This window comes from Petromyzon marinus, chromosome 3 (assembly GCF_048934315.1).
Source record: "Petromyzon marinus isolate PM22_M1 ecotype Great Lakes invasive population chromosome 3, UKy_Petmar_22M1.pri1.0, whole genome shotgun sequence".
Classification (NCBI taxonomy): Eukaryota; Metazoa; Chordata; class Hyperoartia; order Petromyzontiformes; family Petromyzontidae; genus Petromyzon; species Petromyzon marinus.
In genome coordinates this window covers 20,901,072-20,919,224 of record NC_133669.1, presented here as the reverse complement: position 1 = coordinate 20,919,224, position 18,153 = coordinate 20,901,072, and the positions used below count along the sequence as shown (strand labels likewise).

Here is an 18,153-nt window from a genome sequence, read left to right as displayed (position 1 = left end):
GGTGTTGGTGGCCGTGACAGCGGGAATCGAACTCGGGCCGTCGGGTTCGTAGCGCGGCACGCTGACCGCTGCGCCACCGCTCCCCACTGGGTGTGAGTTCATTCCCTCGGTCGTGCTCGGCTGCCGACGATGATAACAAAACAGTCAAGATCACAAAACAATGCCGCATCCTTCACACACACGCACACACCCTGTCTCTCCACTAGGCCCCATACAAATTACCCGATTACAGGGTAATTACTGGGGTACTACACATGAAAAAGGTTTATAACAGGTAAATGCTAGGTAGAGCACTTTATTCATATAGAATACTCTCGATGATTCCAATTTTAAATGGAGGCAACAGACTGCGCCACGGAGCTTTTAGCAAGCGGTAAACAAGGTATTTACCGAGTAATACTTCGCGCTACCTTTACCCTACCGGGTAATTCTTCCATGCTACCTTTACCCTACCCTTTACCTTACCCCTTGGCATGTCGACACCTTTACCCTTTACCCGTTTACCCGGTAAAAAGGATAAATTACCTTACCTTGCCGAGGCCTACTCTCCACGTCAACACTCAAGCTGTGCGTTACACATCCCGTCAGCCACACAGCCTTCTGGGTGGGAGTGCATAATTACAGCAGCATTGGTTCAGCACAAGCAAAACCCCTGAGTGGTTTAGACATCCACTGTCTCATCAGCAGCAGAGTCAGGCCTTAGCTTGAACCAATCAATGCTGGTGAACTGCCAGATATTTGTGGGCAAAGTCGTCCCCCCCCCTCCTCTGTTATATATGGTGCCTCGTTTGATGCAAAACTATATCATAGCTGAGGGCCCATTGTAAGGTAGGAGATCCTTGAAGGCAAAGACCTGTTTTTTCGACTGAACACCTGTGAAAAAGAGCTTCGCAGCTCATCGGATCCCTCCAGCATGAACAAAAAAAGATGATGCTCTCCTGTCGAGAGGGAGAGGGGAAGAGGTGGAGGAGAAGAGGGGAGGGGGGGGGAGGGGTGGTGGATCTGTTATCGAGAGAAAAAAATGTCAACCCGTGCCATACACTTGATGATGACAAAAAATTGTAATGTCAAAGAAAACCGCAAAAATATTAAACAATAAAACGGGGGAGAACATAAAGGCCACGTCAAGTCGAGCCCTCGTTCTGGTAGTGCGAGTTTGATGCGAGTTTGGTGCGAAATTCGACAACCCAGGGGGCACGCGGAGTGCGTGCATGGAGTGTGTGTGTGTGTCTCAGAGGTGTGTGTGTGTTGGATGTGTTTAGGAGGTGTGTGTGGGGGTGTGTGCGTAGGATGTGTGTATAGGGGGTGTATGTGTGTGTAGGAGGTGTGTGTAGGGTGTGTGTGTAGAATGTGTGTATTGTGGTGTGTGTGGGGTGAGTCCGGAAAAAACAACCCCCTACCTCCTCGTTGGTGCCGAATGGCAACGCTGTGGTGGGCAGTGCTGTGGGGCGAGGGCCAATTCCGATTGGCCTTTCCCCTCATGGCGTTTGTAGCCACCACAGCGGCCAAATGGAGGCTCTGGACGGGTGCGAGGGGCTGGTAACTCCTCCACCTTCAATGAATTAACACCATATCACGTTTGAAAAATTTAATTAAGCTTGTGCCGGAGGCTCCGGAGGGACAGGCGTCTATGACGTCTCCTCACCAAACCCCAATTGGCGGAGCCAGGAGATTGAATCTTTACCCTTGGGGCTCCTCCAGAAACAACAAAAAAACACTACGGGTGGCCACGTGGAATGTTCGAATGCTCACTGCGGAGGAGAGGCTGCCACTCCTCTGACAGGAGCTGGACCGGTACCGCCTGGATCTCTGTGGTATTCAGGAGGTCCAGTGGACCGGTTCTGGCTCCTGCCACCATGAGGGGTGGACAGTCCTTTACTCGGGGCAGGAGACTGCCAAACAACAGGGAGTGGCTCTTCTTCTGAACAAAAGAATGAAGGGTGTGGGAGCGTGGCGGTGAGGTGTGGGAAGCGGTAAGCTCCAGGCTACTTTGGACTCACCTTCCCATCAACCAGAAGCGAGGAGTTGTGGTCGTGGTTACTTATGCCCCCACCGAAGACGAACATCCGTGGAGGGATGTAGGCAAGGCCGATGAGTCAGATGTCTTCTATGACCTCCTTTCACAGGTGCTAGCTAAAGTGCCCCCTCGGGATAGAGTCATCTTGTTGGGCGACTTCAATGCCCGAGTTGGTCATGATGCTGGCACCTGGTCTGGAATGATTTGAAGGCATGGACCAGATCTGCTCAATAACAACGGTAGTAGGCTGCTAGATTTTTTTGCAGCCCATGGGCTTGTGATTACCAACACGCTGTTCCGGCATCGGCACATCCACACAACATCATGGTTGCATGCCGGGTCCAAGCAAAAACATTTGCTGGACTACATAGTGACGGAACAGCAGATGCGGGCCCATGTCCTTGACACCAGGACCTACCGTGGAGTTGATCTGCCCACTGACCATCGACTTGTCATCTGTAAGATGCGCCTGCCATTCTTCCACTCCAGTGGTGGGTGTTTACCCAGTATACCATTCAAACACAAAGTGGCCTGGTCTCAGCTAGCTGATGAAAGTTGCAAGCGAGAATTTGATCATCGCTTGGGGCTGGGGTTGGCATCGTCCCCCACTCCTCCAGATGTCGAGGGTAAATGGGCGAGGTTTAGGACTGTGACTCATGCAGCTGCAATGGCTGCCATGGGTACACGGTCCAGGCCTCCCCAGAGACCCTGACTGACAGAAGAGGTATTCAGGCTGGCTGAGAAAAAGCGACAGGCCCACTCTCATCGTTTACAGCATGCCATGTCAGAGAATGAGGAGGCTTACCGCAGCCTTTGCTCGGAGGTTCGGAGAGCCGTGAGGCGCTGCAAGGATGGGTGGTGGTCACGGGTTGCTGAGGAGATGGAGTCTGCCTCAATGGCCTGCGAACACAAATCGCTCTTTAACTCCATAAAAAAGTAACTTGCAGCGCCACACCTATTACCATCATGTGAGGTTCTGGGGGAGGGCAAATCCCTCAGCCTGGAAAACATTGTGGGACAAAGTGGGGATGACCCTGCTGAGGCTGCGGTGTCTCAAATATTGGAAGAAGTCACCCCCTATCAGTGGCTGGCTGAGGTGCCATCTGTTGAGGAAGTACAGAGGGCGATCCGGAGTCTGAGATCAGGAAAGGTACCGGACAGTGATGATCTCCCAAGCGAAATGCTGAGGGAGGGTGGCGTTTGTGCACAGACTGCCCTACATGACATCATAACAACAGTCTAGACCACCGGCCGGGTTCCACAGGATTGGAAGGATGCCCTGGTGGTCCCCCTCTTTAAGAAGAAGGGGGACCGCACATACTGTAACAACTACAGGGGCATCTCACTCCTCAATGTGCCGGGAAAGGTCTTGGCAAGGATTATTCAACATCGCCTTGCCAGGCACGCTGAGGAGAGGCTTGAGGAGCCCCAGTGCGGTTTCAGGAAGGGGCCGTCCTGCACAGATGCCATATTTTCTGTCCTGCTACAGCAGAGGTGTAGCGAATTCCAACAAGACCTACATCTCTGCTTTATTGACCTGGTCAAGGCCTATAATATCATCAGTAGGCCTGGGCTCTGGGTTATTATTCGTGCTTTTGGTGTCCCTGACCCTTTGCTCACGATCATTAAAAACTATGTGGCCGGGAGTCGGAGCCATTCCCTGTTCACCTTGGGGTGCGATAGGGATGTCCTTTTGCTCCCACATTATTTAACATCTTTTTCCACCACATAGTTCGTGAAGCCTTCGATGGCTGTACTGGAGGAATTTCCATCTGGTCCAGATACAATGGGAAGCTGATTGATGCCCGGGCGCGGTCAAGGGATGGCTCCCTATTGGTCAACCATGTTATGTATGCCAATGATCTGGTAATTGCTGCTCACTCAGATGAGGAGTTGGAGGCGCTGCTGCTGAACCTGGAGCATGCCACTGAGAGGTGGGCCTTGCCGTCGGCCCCACCAGGGTGTTTTGTGCCGTTGGACACTCTGCGCCCACGGCTCCCGGTTGGTGATGGGGCAGTTGTGGAGAGTTTCCCATACTTGAGCAGTGTGCTCATGACTTGTTCCGGTTTGACAGCAGAGGTCTCACTCCAAATCAGGCGAGCGGCATTATCTTTTCATCAGCTGCATAATGCTGTGTGGAAGTTACCCTGTCTGTCGCTCCGCACGAAGCTTCAGGTCTTCTCGGCCATGGTCATTCCCTCCCTTCTCTACGCTTGTGAAATGTGGACCCCCCTAATAGAGCATCTTCGACGGTTAAAAACATTTAGGCTGGCCGGCTTACGATTCATCCTGGGTTTAACCAGGCTGGATTGTGTGAGGCGCTCACAAATCCTTGAAAGATGTGGACAAAGTCCCATCGGCAAGCTCCTCCGGCAGGCAAGGCTGCGTTAGCTGGGTCATATATTCTCATTCTACGTGACTTTACCGAAAGAACCAAAGAAGATGAATCATTGCAGTCACGAAAGCTTTAAATCGAAATTTAACCGCCTCTACGGGGAGGGATTCCACACATCCTTAAGATCATTCAACAGACTCCGGGATAAGAAGGCTCAACTAATCGAGTCTCTCACCTTTCTGAAGAGATGCTGCGACTCTAAGCTGTCTCTCTCCCCCTCCTCTGTTCCGACCATGGATGAACTCGTCCGTCTGAACGGGGCCCGTAGCTATCCGTGGTGCTAAATTTGAGGGCGCTTTGTTTCCTCTCACACAGCTTAAAGGTCGTGATCTGAACGTGGCTCTTTCACTCCAGCGCTGTCCTACCAGACAGTCTCGCCCCTTCACCTGATGAAGGCCGCTTGTGTTGTGGCCGAAACGTCGTGAGAATATTATTGTGTTATTTTATTTGATCAATTTATTATTTTATTCTCATTCTACGTGACTTTACCGAAAGAACCAAAGAAGAGGGAAAAAAGTATTTCATCCCCTGCTGATTTTGTACGTTTGCCCACTGACAAATAAATCATCAGTCTATAATTTTAATTGTAGGTTATTTGAACAGTGAGAGACAGAATAACAACAAAAACATCCAGAAAAACGAATGTCAAAAATGTTATAAATTGATTTGCATTTTAATGAGGGAAATAAGTATTTGACCCCCTCTCAATCAAAAAGATTTCTGGCTCCCAGGTGTCTTTTATACAGGTAACGAGCTGAGATTAGGAGCACACTCTTAAAGGGAGTGCTCCTAATCTCAGCTTGTTACCTGTATAAAAGACACCTGTCCACAGAAGCAATCAATCAATCAGATTCCAAACCCTCCACCATGGCCAAGACCATAGAGCTCTCCAAGGATGTCAGGGACAAGATTCTAGACCTACACAAGGCTGGAATGGGCTACAAGACCATCGCCAAGCAGCTTGGTGAGAAGGTGACAATAGTTGGTGCGATTATTCGCAAATGGAAGAAACACAAAAGGACTGTCAATCTCCCTTGGCCTGGGGCTCCATGCAAGATCTCACCTCGTGGAGTTGCAATGTTCATGAGAACGGTGAGGAATCAGCCCAGAACTACACGGGAGGATCTTGTGAATGATCTCAAGGCACCAAGAAAACAATTGGTAACACACTACGCCGTGAAGGTCTGAAATCCTGCAGCACCCGCAAGGTCCCCCTGCTCAAGAAAGCACATATACATGCCCGTCTGAAGTTTGCCAATGAACATCTGAATGATTCAGAGGACAATTGGGTGAAAGTGTTGTGGTCAGATGAGACCAAAATGGAGCTTTTGGCATCAACTCAACTCGCCGTGTTTGGAGGAGGAGGAATGCTGCTTATGACCCCAAGAACACCATCTCCACCATCAAACATGGCGGTGGAAACATTATGCTTTGGGGTGTTTTTCTGCTAAGGGGACAGGACAATTTCACCGCATCAAAGGGACGATGGACGGGGCCATGTACCGTCAAATCTTGGGTGAGAACCTCCTTCCCTCATCCAGGGCATTGAAATTGGGTCGTGGATGGGTATTCCAGCATTACAATTACCCAAAACATACGGCCAAGGCAACAAAGGCGTGGTTCAAGAAGAAGCACATTAAGGTCCTGGAGTGGCCTAGCCAGTCTCCAGATCTTAATCCCATAGAAAATCTGTGGAGGGAGCTGAAGGTTCGAGTTGCCAAACAGCCTTGAAACCTTAATGACTTGGAGAAGATCTGCAAAGAGGAGTGGGACAAAATCCCTCCTGAGATGTGTGCAAACCTGGTGGCCAACTACAAGAAACGTCTGACCTATTTGATTGCCAACAAGGGTTTTGCCACCAAGTACTAAGTCATGTTTTGCAGTGGGGTCAAATACTTATTTCCCTCATTAAAATGCAAATCAATTTATAACATTTTTGACACGTGTTTTTCCGGATTTTGTTGTTGTTATTCTGTCTCTCACTGTTCAAATAAACCTACCAATAATATTATAGACTGATCATATCTTTGTCAGTGGGCAAACGTACAAAATCAGCAGGGGATCAAATACTTTTTTCCCTCACTGTAGCCTACATGTCCAGCCACCGCATGCCTAAACAGCTTTTGTTCGGCCGGATAGAGGGGGCTAAACGGGCACCGCACGGGCTGGAGAAGAGATGGAGTGACATGGTACAGGAGGACGTGGAGCTGAGTGGACTTGCCGATGACTGGTACCAGCGGTGTCAAGATTGGCCTCTGGAGGAGGCTCGTGAATGACGCTACTGGGCAGTTGGCGGTAGTTGCCCTCCAACAACAACGGAGGGTGGAGGAGCGACGCTCACAACGACGAGCAGAGCGCCAGGTGGCGAAAGCACAGCAAGTTGGCAGAGTAGGGGGCACAGGTGGTGCATCAGCCAAGTCATCTCAGTCGGTCGACCCGTGGCACCTGGGTCTGCCCTGTGACCTCCTGCCAGACGTTTCACGTGGCCTCAACGTGCACATCGCCTGGCACAAGCGTCGTGGTGACATCACCGCCACTTAGTGGCGAATGGCGGTTGTTGTTGTGTGTGGGGAGTGTGTGGGGAGTGTGGGACGTGATTGTGGGGGTGTGTGTGGTGTGAGTATAAGGGTGTGTGTGGAGAACGATTCCTGCTCACAGCCAACACCAGTGGCGGATATCTGCACTTGAATGAGTCCTTGGTGCAATTCGTAAACATCGGCAATGGGGAGACAAAGGCAGCTGAGCATGATGCTGGTCACCCACCGTTTACCATTACGATCTTCGCAGGTGCTCGCTTAACAGCACTTGCCCCAACAGCTTGTTAAATGCAATGTCGTTTCTTTGCGTAGCTGTATATATCTTCGTATGTATGTGGGTGTGGCAGTGTGATTTGTACACGTGCACCCGTGTACCTGTGTATGTGTGTTTCCATGTGGCACAGTCAGTGCATGTGTGGGTTTGAAACTGTGTACATATGCATGAGTTTCACGCTCACAACCACCACCAGTGACGATTACCTGAACCGGTCCTGGGCATCCCCTAGGTCGACTCGGCATCAAATGAGTACCTGGCGCAGTGTGTCAACAAGGCCACGAGGGACACAAAGGAGGCCGGACGTGGTGCTGGCCACCCACCCCATCATGTGCCGTGCCCGCCTTCATAGATGCTACTCGCTAACAGCACTTGCCCCAAAAGTCTATTAAGGCTATGCGGGGGGAGAGGAGGGGTTGCCTTCGTACGCATAAGTGATACACGTGTGTTGCTGTATGTGCTTGTACATTTGCGTGCGCGCGCATGCGTATGTACAGTACGTGTGTGCTTCCGTGGTATAAATCTTTACAAGCCTGCACGCACGTGTGTACACGCGAGGCATTGTGTGTCCCTGAACCTTCATTGTGCCGCACACAACTCCACCCAGTGGCGAGGAGATGTTAACTACTTCGCCTGGTATACAGGAGGACGTGGGTTCGATCCCGACCCTGTCGCCTGCTGTATATTTGGAGTTTGCGTGTCTCTCTCTCTCTCATCATCATCACGGCGGCTATGAGATGTTAACTACCTCGCCTGGTATACAGGAGGATGTGGGTTCGATCCCGACCCTGTCGCCTGCTGCTGTATATTTGGAGTTTGTGTGTTTCTCTCTCTCTCATCATCAACATCACGGTGGCTTGGAGATGTTAACTACCTTGCCTGGTATACAGGAGGTCGTGGGTTCGATCCCGACCCTGTTCGCCTGCTGTATATTTGGAGTTTGCACGTTCTCGCCGTGATCGCGTGGATTTTTCTCCAGGTCCCTCCGGCTTTCCCCTCCACATTTATAATCAGCATTATGCGTTTGGAGTATTGGGCTGCTCCAAATTTCCGCATGATGATAAGCCACTTCGTTGAGCTAATATTTGTGGTCAGGTCGCTTCTGAAAAAGAGCCATATAGCTCAGCGTGCCTCGCCTCGTAGAGTAAACAATCAGTTTAGTTTTTCAAACAGTGTTACGTGCACTCTCTCGAAATCGCTCCCTGGCTGGCCCCATCACCCAGTGGCCCACCAACCCCTCGCCTCCGGGCCACGCTGCCACTTACACATCTCAGACCGCGGGCAATTAATCAAATGATTTGCTGCCTGTGATAGTGCCGCCACGTCGTACGCCAAACTCGTGTGAATAATTGAAGCCCTGGGGAGATTCTCGCTGCTGCTGCTGCTGCCACTGCTGCCCAGACTGGTTCAGCCGCACAGCGAGCAGGCGACGGAAGGGGGGGGGGGTGGTAGTGGTGGGGGGGGGAGGGGGGCAATTATTGCTATCAACATACTTCACCGCGCTGGTCAGTGCTTGTTGGTAAAGGGTCATGTTTAAGAAACTGATATCGACCGTTTTGTGGTTGGAAACGCCTCTCTTTGGAGTTGAAAGACGAAAGTTCCGCGAAAGGGCATTCAACGTTTGTGCAATGTAATAACGCGGTCTCATTTCGTTTTTTTATTCGTTAGGTGGCCGAGTTGTTTTGCTTCGCTCGCAGAGGGTTCATAATGGCCGTGTTGGGGCATTCAGCCAGCAGAGCTGCGTCGAAATTGTGGGCTCCCATCCCACCAAACCCAATGCGTTAGTCCAGCAGAATGAATGAATTTATCCAACAACAAGAGCCCGATAGGCTGATGGTCCAAAACTACGATTTTGTGTCACGTTTCCGTGGAGTTAGCAAACGACGATTGCTGTCTGCCCGTCGTATTTTGCGAGTACGGCAGAACGGCCACGGACAATTTTGTCCATCCGCTGCTGGATGAGGGCCTTGCCCACGCCGTTGTTTGACCATACTTCACCGCGCCGCACTGACCATCGTGGGGTTTGTGAATGATGGGAGCGCAGGCGGTGCAGTGCGCCATCGAACAAGGAACGTTGCACCCGCCGTTAATTCTCAATGCCGAGCCGAGTGAGTTTCAGGAGAGCCTTAAGGGGGGAGTGCCGGTGGGGAGCCGTATGCCCTCGGGTGGCTCCGAACCCGGCCATTGCCGTGAGCCTCTGCCGTGAGCCACGCTCCCACTTCCACGCTAACACCGGCTGCGTTATCTCTTTCTCTCTCTCTCTCTCCATGACAGGGGAGCACGCTTCGCAAGAGGAAGATGTACGCGGAGTTCCTGAGCAAAGTCTCCATCTTAGGTGAGTGTGCGTGTTAACTCAGCCTCAAGTGAGTAGCGAGTGCAACGGATCAGTCACCGCCAGAGCCGCGTGCGGTTCTTCACGGACTGCTTCGTGACGCAGTGTAATGTTTGGACGCATTCACATGCATTGCGGCTCTTGAAATGTTGAGGTTTTTTTTTTTGGTATAGAATGAGCAAAAGAAGTGGCTCTTCACTGTTAGTTTGGTTGGTGACCCCCTAACCCAGTGCGATGTGTAAAAAATAAAAAAACATCGCCACTGGGGAGACAAAGGCGGCCAGGCGTGGTGCTGGCCCACCCACCCCCTCGTGTGCCTTGCGGGCCTTCATAGGTGCTACTCGCTGACAGCACTTTCCCCAACAACACTCTGTAGGCTGCACAGTGCTCTTTATTTCTCGTACATCTCCGATTAGCATGGTTGGTTACGTACGGTGCGAAAAAAAATGCAACATGCGTACGTGTCCTCTGCGTGCATGTGCTCCTGTGTGTACGTCTGTATATTCACATGTGCTTGTGTGCCTTTGTGTGAGTCTGCGTACATGTGTGCATGTGTTCGTGTGTGTGCGCGCGCGCGCGTGCATGTATGCACGCGCGCGCGCGCACACATACCTGCATACATACATACACGCGTGAACACACATATGCGCGTGCACGCGTGTGCGAGTGAAATGTCCACATACGTAGTATGTGTGTACGTATGTGTGCGCATGAGCAATCCCCCACGTGTGTGTGTGTGTGTTCGGAGTTTTGCAGGCTCTCTACTCTCGTGAACTCCTCCCGTCTAACGTGAATTACCTGTTCCACTTCAAACAGGTTCCTGCAGAGAGCGACACGGGGCGGGTGGAGGGGAGAGAAAAACAGAGGGAGATGGGAGAAATATTTGCCGTTGAATATCAATTTAATTGCTTACAAGAAACAACACAAATTCATAATGTAGCTGTACAAAGTGGAACGCTGAATATTACAGAGGTGCATTTCTTCTTCTTCTTCGAAATTTGTGAAGCATCATGAAGATGGAGAGAGAGAGAGACGGGAAGAGATGGAGAGACAGGGAGATGGATAGACAGGGCGATGGAGAGACAGGGAGATGGAGAGACAGGGAGATGGATAGACAGGGAGATGGAGAGACAGGGAGATGGAGAGACAGGGAGAGGGAGAGACAGGGCAATGGAGAGACGGGGAGATGGAGAGACAGGGAGAGAGAGAGACAGGGAGATGGAGAGACAGGGAGAGAGAGAGACAGGGCAATGGAGAGACAGGGCAATGGAGAGACGGGGAGATGGAGAGACGGGGAGATGGAGAGACAGGGAGATGGAGAGACAGGGAGATGGAGAGACGGGGAGATGGAGAGACAGGGAGATGGAGAGACTGGGAGAGAGAGAGAGAGAGGAACAGAAACCGGATTCGCATCTGGAATCAACCAACCCTCACCACGGCCGTAACTCTTGTTTACGAATCGTGTTGGCGAGCCTGCTTTACAACAAGTCTTGTTTTGCATCCATTGTTTAGCACTGAACGGTAGCGGCGTTCGAGCTGTCGCCGCCGTGAGTACCCACGGCGGCGATGGTGCTCGCCGTGTCTCCTCAGACCACATGGCAGGAGGAGCCCAGTGAGGCTCCGAGGCAAGGCGGGGGGGGGGGGGCACCTGGAAGGGTAACGCGGAGGTGCAGGAAACAGGCCCCGTGAATTCCAGCGCGCAGAAAAGAACAAATTGTGCCATGCGGAACTTCAGCTGCCTCTCTCTCGCGACTTGACTGACTCGGGTATAAACCTTGCACGGGGTGTCCGCGTGTGTGTGTGTGTGTGTCCGCGTGTGTGTGTGTGTATCCGCGTGTGTGTCCGCGTGTGTGTATCCGCGTCTGTAAGTCCGCGTCTGTAAGTCCGCGTCTGTAAGTCCGCGTCTGTAAGTCCGCGTCTGTAAGTCCGCGTCTGTAAGTCCGCGTCTGTAAGTCCGTGTCCGCGTGTGTGCATCCGTGTCCGCAAGCACCTATGAAGGCTGGCACGGCACACGTGGGTGCTCGCTAGCAGCACTTGCCCCAACAATCTGTTAAGGCTATACGGGGATCTTTGTCTTTGTGTACATGCGCATCTGCTTGCATGTGCATTTGTGCATGCACGTCTGAGTGTGGGGAGCGGTAGTGTAGTGGTTCAGGTGCCGCGCTACAAACCCGGCGACCCGAGTTCGATTCCCGCTTCTGGGCCTCCCCTTGGTCGACTCAGCCTCACATTAGTACCTGGTGCGGTGTGTAAACATCGCCACCAGGGCGACAAAGGCGCTCGGGCGTGGTGCTGGCCACCCACCCCCTCGTGTGCCGTGCCGGCTTTCATAGATGCTACTCGCCAGCAGCACTTGCCCCAAAAGTCTGTTAGAGGCTATAAGGGGGATCTTTGTCGTTGTGCGTGCTCGTAAGGCGATGCTGAGCTGCCCGCCTGCAAGCCCCACGCGCCTAACCGGCGCTCAATTGGGAGCCGTCATTCCAGCCGAGGCTTCAGTGACTCCTAACGAACGAATGGGACCAGCATGGTCATCTCATCCCCACCACCACCACCTCCACCACCTCCATCCAACTCCCTCCCTAGTCAAAGACAACGATCCCCCATATCGCCAAAATAGAGTGTTAGGGAAAGTGCTGTTCGCAAAGACCTGTGAAGGGCCGGAATGACACACGAGGGGCTGGGTGGCCAGCACCACGCCCGACCGCCTTTGTCTCTCCAGTGGCGATGTTTGCACGTCACACCAGGTACTCATTTTGAGGCACATACACAACAACAACAACAACGGCCATCGCCACTAGGTGGCAGGTGACATCACCACTGTGCTTGTGCCAGTCTATGTGCACTTTGAGGCCACTGCGAAGTGTCGAAAGGGTGCTCGCAGGAGGCCGCGGGACAGACCCAGGTGCCATGGGTTGACTGACTGAGAAGACTGGCACGTACTTGAAAAAAAGACAAAGATCCCCCGTATAGCCTGAAACAAACTGTTGGGGCAAGTGCTGTTAGCGAGCACCTATGAAGGCCGGCACGGCACACGAGGGGGTGGGTGGCCAACACCGTATACACGCATGCATGGACACACTGGCAATTCTTCCATCACCACGTTTTTTTCCGTGCCCGGAGAAATTCGAGAGAATTTTGTAGCGCGCTTTTTGGGTTCGCCTGCATCACCATGGCCTCTCTCTGGCCGCCTTGGGATAACAAAACAAACACGCAAGCTTCCACGCCTCCCACGCCTCCCTCGGCCCACGTCTCTCTCTGGACACAATTAATTGCTCGATTGTTTCTTTGCACGTCATCCACGTCTTTAATTTCTCGCGCGGAGGGAGAGTTACGGGAAGGTAAGTGCGAATTGCCTCTTAATGTATGCTTCCAGCATCGCCCGCGCCTTTTCCGCGGGACACACGGGTGAGATGTGGGGGACGTCGCCGTGCACACTTGCGCGGCGACGTCACTACCGCGCACTTGCCCGCTCGCCGGCGCACCAGGCAGGAAGCCAGCCAGCCAGCCAGCAAAGCTTTTTCTTCTTCCTGCTATCGTATACGATACGATTCTGCACAACGACCGCCTGATGGCTCTGTCGCTGTGACGTCCCGTGGCCGCGGCCCACGGTCTGCAGAGCCGTGAAATAGAGCTTCGTAGACTCATCGGATTCCTCCAGTGTAAATACGTATTCTGATTCTGACCAACCAACACGGTTAACAGAGCCCATACCATGCTGATGATCAGTAATACAAATTAATCCAGCACCAACATTCGTGATAATAGGCGAGTAGAGCCACCGCACTGATGAGGAGTCTTAATGAGGATTCATGTCGCCCACCATTGCAGAGCATCGGAGCTACACGGTACTGACGACCTCTAATGTAGACGAAACTGGGCCACGTTAAATGAAGTGAACAGATTGCTTGTGTTGCAGTCGAAACGTCGTGAGAATTTTATTGTTTTATATTTTTATTATTCTATTGTTTCCCTTCTACGTGACTTTACCGAAAGAACCAAGAATATAATAGAAATCCAGCCATTGGAACAGTCGACGCAGCTTCCGCGTATTTCTACGAGGTTATCGCAACGTGGACAGACGGTGACGATGCCCCCCCCCCCCCTCACGCCAGCAACATTCCCCCCCTCCAGACTTTGGTACCCCCAACCCCCCACACATATTGGGTGTTCGGCAGAGACGGGGCCGCTCGCTCACCCGATCGCCCGCCCGCATCCTCGTCCACCATCTGATAGGTGCTGCTCTGCCTCCACGCACAGCCGCCTTTGCCAAAACAAGAGCCGCAGACTCGGCACGGTCGGCTGGTCGCCGCATAAACCTGTACTCCCGCCACCACCACCACCACCGCCTCCGCCACCACCGCCACCGCCACCGCCGCCGCGGCGCTCACGTCGGGCTCCAGTTACTCGGCGGCACGACACTCGGAACCCGGGAGGGGGGGGGGAGGGCGGTTCTCACTCTCCTCTCGCAACTTTGCTTCACTGGCCCGGTGACTCTTGCTTGACACGACCATTATGAGTCTCCTGAGATGGACAGAGAGAGAAGAGAGAGAGAAAGAGAGAGAGAGCGCACGCCCGTCTCCAGCCAGGGCTCGAGCCGAGGGTTCTCAGAGCCACTGATGGATCGGTGGCGCTGACACGGCTGCCGTTATGGACACCCTGAGAGAGACGGAGAGGGAGAGAGAGAGATAAAAGAGATGCGGCCAAAGCTTAGTCTCTCGCGGGTACATTGACTAGATCCATGGGGGTCCAGTTTACCGTGGGAGTGGAGTTTACCATGGGAGTGGAGTTTAACATGGGAGTGGAGTTTAACATGGGAGTGCAGTTTACCGTGGGAGTGGAGTTTACCGTGGGAGTGCAGTTTACCGTGGGAGTGGAGTTTACCATGGGAGTCCAGTTTACCATTGGAGTGCAGTTTACTGTGGGAGTGCAGTTTCACATGGGAGGCCAGTTTCACATGGGAGTCCAGTTTACTATGGGAGTCCAGTTTACCATGGGAGGCCAGTTTACCATGGGAGTCCAGTTTACCGTGGGAGTGCAGTTTACCCTGGGAGTGCAGTTTACCGTAGGAGTGCAGTTTACCGTGGGAATGCAGTTTACCATGGGAGTGCAGTTTCACATGGTAGTCCAGTTTACCATGGGAGTGCAGTTTACCATGGGAGTGCAGTTTACCATTGGAGTGCAGTTTACTGTAGGAGTGCAGTTTCACATGGGAGTCCAGTTTACTGTGGGAGTGCAGTTTATCATGGGAGTCCAGTTTACCGTGGGAGTCCAGTTTACCTTGGGAGTCCAGTTTACCGTGGGAGTCCAGTTTACCTTGGGAGTCCAGTTTACCTTGGGAGTCCAGTTTACCGTGGGAGTCCAGTTTACCGTGGGAGTCCAGTTTACCTTGGGAGTCCAGTTTACCGTGGGAGTCCAGTTGCCGGCCCCTGGACGAAGGCTATATGCCGTTATGCACGCACTGAGAGAGAGAGAGAAAAACCAAACCCAGTCCTCGGGCTTGAACCCAGGATCTCTATCTCTCAAACACAGCCATTATGAAATAAATAACCCAGCCCTAGGAAGAGATGCACGGGGAGAAATGCACGGGGAGAGATGCACGGGGAGAGGTGCACGGGGAGACATGCACGGGGAGAGATGCACGGGGAGAGATGCACGGGGAGAGATGCACGGGGAGAGATGCACGGGGAGAGATGCACGGGGAGAGATGCACGGGGAGATACATGGGAGAGAAAAATGCACGGAGGAACACACACGGAGGATCGAGACTCGCGGGATCAACACAGGGAGAGAGACGCGTCGGGACAAACGCACGGGAGAGAGATGCATAGGGGAGACGTCGGTGGAGAGACGCACGGGAGAGACATGAGGTGTGTGTGTGGGGGGGGGGCGGGGGGGGGGTGGTGGTGTTTATGGCGGCGAGGGTTTTGGGGGATTTGAGGCGCGGTGCCCGAAGCGGCCGGCTCGCCTCGCGCCGCCAAAGTGCGCGGGGATTTCGCGTGGGCGTCCCGGCCACCCGATCGGCGTGCGACCGCAATCCGGGTTCGTGGCCTCGGCCAAATCCATTTCCGTTTTTTTCTTCTCCTCTCTCTTGGTTTTTTTTCTTTCTGCCGTTTCGCCCGTCACCTCCCTAACCCTGCCGCCGCCGCCGCCTCCACCACCACCACCACCACACCCAGGATTTAGGTGCATCCGAAGTGGCTAAGGAGGGGGGGTGTGGTGGGGGGGTTCATAATGGCCGAGTCGGAGTTACTGAGTCGGCACCGCCGAGATCCTGGGTTCAAGCCCTTGAGAGCTGTGTTTCTCAACAGTACAGGGGGCTCATAATGTACGCATGTACGTTGGATTTCTTTCGCACCGTACGTAGCCAACCGTGCTGATCGGAGGTGGCCATGTCGGAGTCACTGAAACCCACTGGTTTGTGGGTCCTCCGGGTTTTCCCCCAACGTTTAGAATAAACACGCGTTTAAGAGTTTTTTCGACTGCTGTTTATTTCCACGTGATGAAAAACCACTTCGTTGAGCTATCATTTGCGTTTCTGAAAAAGAGCTATATAGCTCAGTGGGTCTTACCTAGTAAAATAACAAAAAAATGTTTATAGTTTAGTTGAATATAAGGACTCCTTCTTTCATTGAGCCTGAAGTCTCGGGGGATTCACAATGGCCGTGTCGACCTGTGTGTGTGTGTGCGTGCGTGCGCCCGGGTGCATTAGAAGGCTGTGCTAGTCGTGTTTCTTGCACTGTGCTCCGAAGCCGGTGGTGACCTAAGTTCGCTTCCAGGCCATGGCGTACATCGGTGGCAGGTCGTATCATAGGTCAACTCGGCTTTAAGCGAGTATAGTACCTGGTGGAGCATGGGAAAACAAATATCAGCCAACATCGTTGGCGAAAATCTAAACCGGTGGAGCTAAGGAAAAAAAACACATCAGCACTGGGGAAACAAGTTCCATTTAGTTCCATTTATTTTGGTATCGAGCCCTGTGAGCCATTCGGCTCTTGTTGAATCGGGTGCAACCGCAACAAACAAAAAACACGAACAAGAAAACATCTTAAAGTGACTATGTGTGACTGTGCAAACAGAAAATCCAGGAAAAAAAATCAAAATATTCCTGAAATAACACCGTACACCAGCGCTGTGTGCAAAAAAATCCCAGTGGGATGCAAGTCAAACAACAACAACAACAAGACAACAAAGGCGACCAGGCGTTCTTCCAGCCCGCACCACCTTTCCCCGTCGCTGTTCGCACGCAGAACTTTGCCCCCCCCCCTTCTCCCCGCACTGCTTTTCAACAGTCTCGTGCGTAAGGCTACACGGGGGACCTTTGTCTCTGTGTTGCTGCAGAATCGCTGGAGCACTGGGAGCGGCTGACGGTGGCCGATGCGCTGGAGCCGGTGCAGTTCGAGGACGCGGAGAAGATCGTGGTCCAGGGAGACCCCGGCGACGACTTCTTCCTCATCACCGAGGTGCCGATTATTTCCCCTTGGGGACTGAGAGAGAGGCAAGGAGAGAGGCAGGGAGAGAGAGAGAGAGAGGGAAAGACCCAGACCAAGGGCCCATCCTAGTTCTGGGGCTCGGGGCAAATCTAAACAAAACTAAACTATTTTTTATTTCACCAGGTAAGGCCCACTGAGCTAAAGAGCTGTTTTTTTTAAGAAGTGACCTGGCCACATGCGATGATAGTTCAACGAAGTGGCTTACCATCTGGAAATTTACAGCAGCCAAATCCTCTTGAACGCGTCGATGTCGATTATAAATGTGGAGGGAAAAGCTGAAGGACCCGGATAGAAATCCACGCAACCACGGGGAGAGAGAGAGAGAGAGCCACGCAAACTCCAAATATACAGCAGGTGTCAGGGTCAGGATGGAAACCATGACTTCCTGCATACCAGGTGTGATAACATCTCACACCATGTGGATCCCCCCCCCTCGCCGCCGACGCCTTCAAACTAAACTGGTGGTATTAAATCTGACACCGCGACGTTCAAGCACGGGATGCCCCTCAAAGCGCGGGGCACGGGGCAGTCGCCCCCCCCCCACCCACCCAATTCGCCATAGCTTAGCGGCGGCTCTGCCCGGACCCCAGAGTTTGAGCGCAGGTTGTCATCTCGAGCGGCGTGCCTCCGAACCGGCCATGATGAGCCCCCAGTGGGTTACCGATTGGGAGTTTGTTTCGAATCGGATGCGTGGGGATCCTTGGCCCCAGCGAGGTGGGGTGAGGGTGGTAGTGGGTGGGGGTGGTTGTGGGTAAGGGGGGGGGGTAGGTGGGGGCGGGGTGGATTGGGTTCAGGGGGGAGGTGGAGGAGGGACGTGGAAGAAGAAAGAGTTCCCTTCTTCGCTGCCCACGACTGTAAATTCTCTACGATGGAGGAGGATGAGGGAGGGGCGGGGGCAGGATGGGGATGTCGGGGTGGGGGGTGATGGGCGGGGGGAGAATGGGCATGGAGGAGCACGGGGGGAGACATGGGACTCCATGCTCCTCCTCCTTGTGGGGAACAAAGGTGGCTTTGCAGAAGGACACTTGCTGCGGATTGTGTGCTTATTGGTGTGCTTGTGTATGTACCTGTGTGTGTATGTACCTGTGTGTGTGTGTGTACCTGTGTG

At 53.0% G+C, this 18,153-nt stretch overlaps 1 protein-coding gene across 1 annotated transcript in view; it reads left to right on the top strand.

Moving 5' to 3' along the window:
• LOC116956883 (cAMP-dependent protein kinase type I-beta regulatory subunit-like) overlaps positions 1 to 18,153 on the top strand; it is a 110,028-nt gene that overhangs the window by 64,253 nt on the left and 27,622 nt on the right. Inside the window, exons 7-8 of the mRNA XM_032978750.2 lie at positions 9,498 to 9,558; positions 16,894 to 17,015. Of these exons, the coding sequence (XP_032834641.1) occupies positions 9,498 to 9,558; positions 16,894 to 17,015 (183 nt within the window). The remainder of the gene's footprint in view (positions 1 to 9,497; positions 9,559 to 16,893; positions 17,016 to 18,153) is intronic.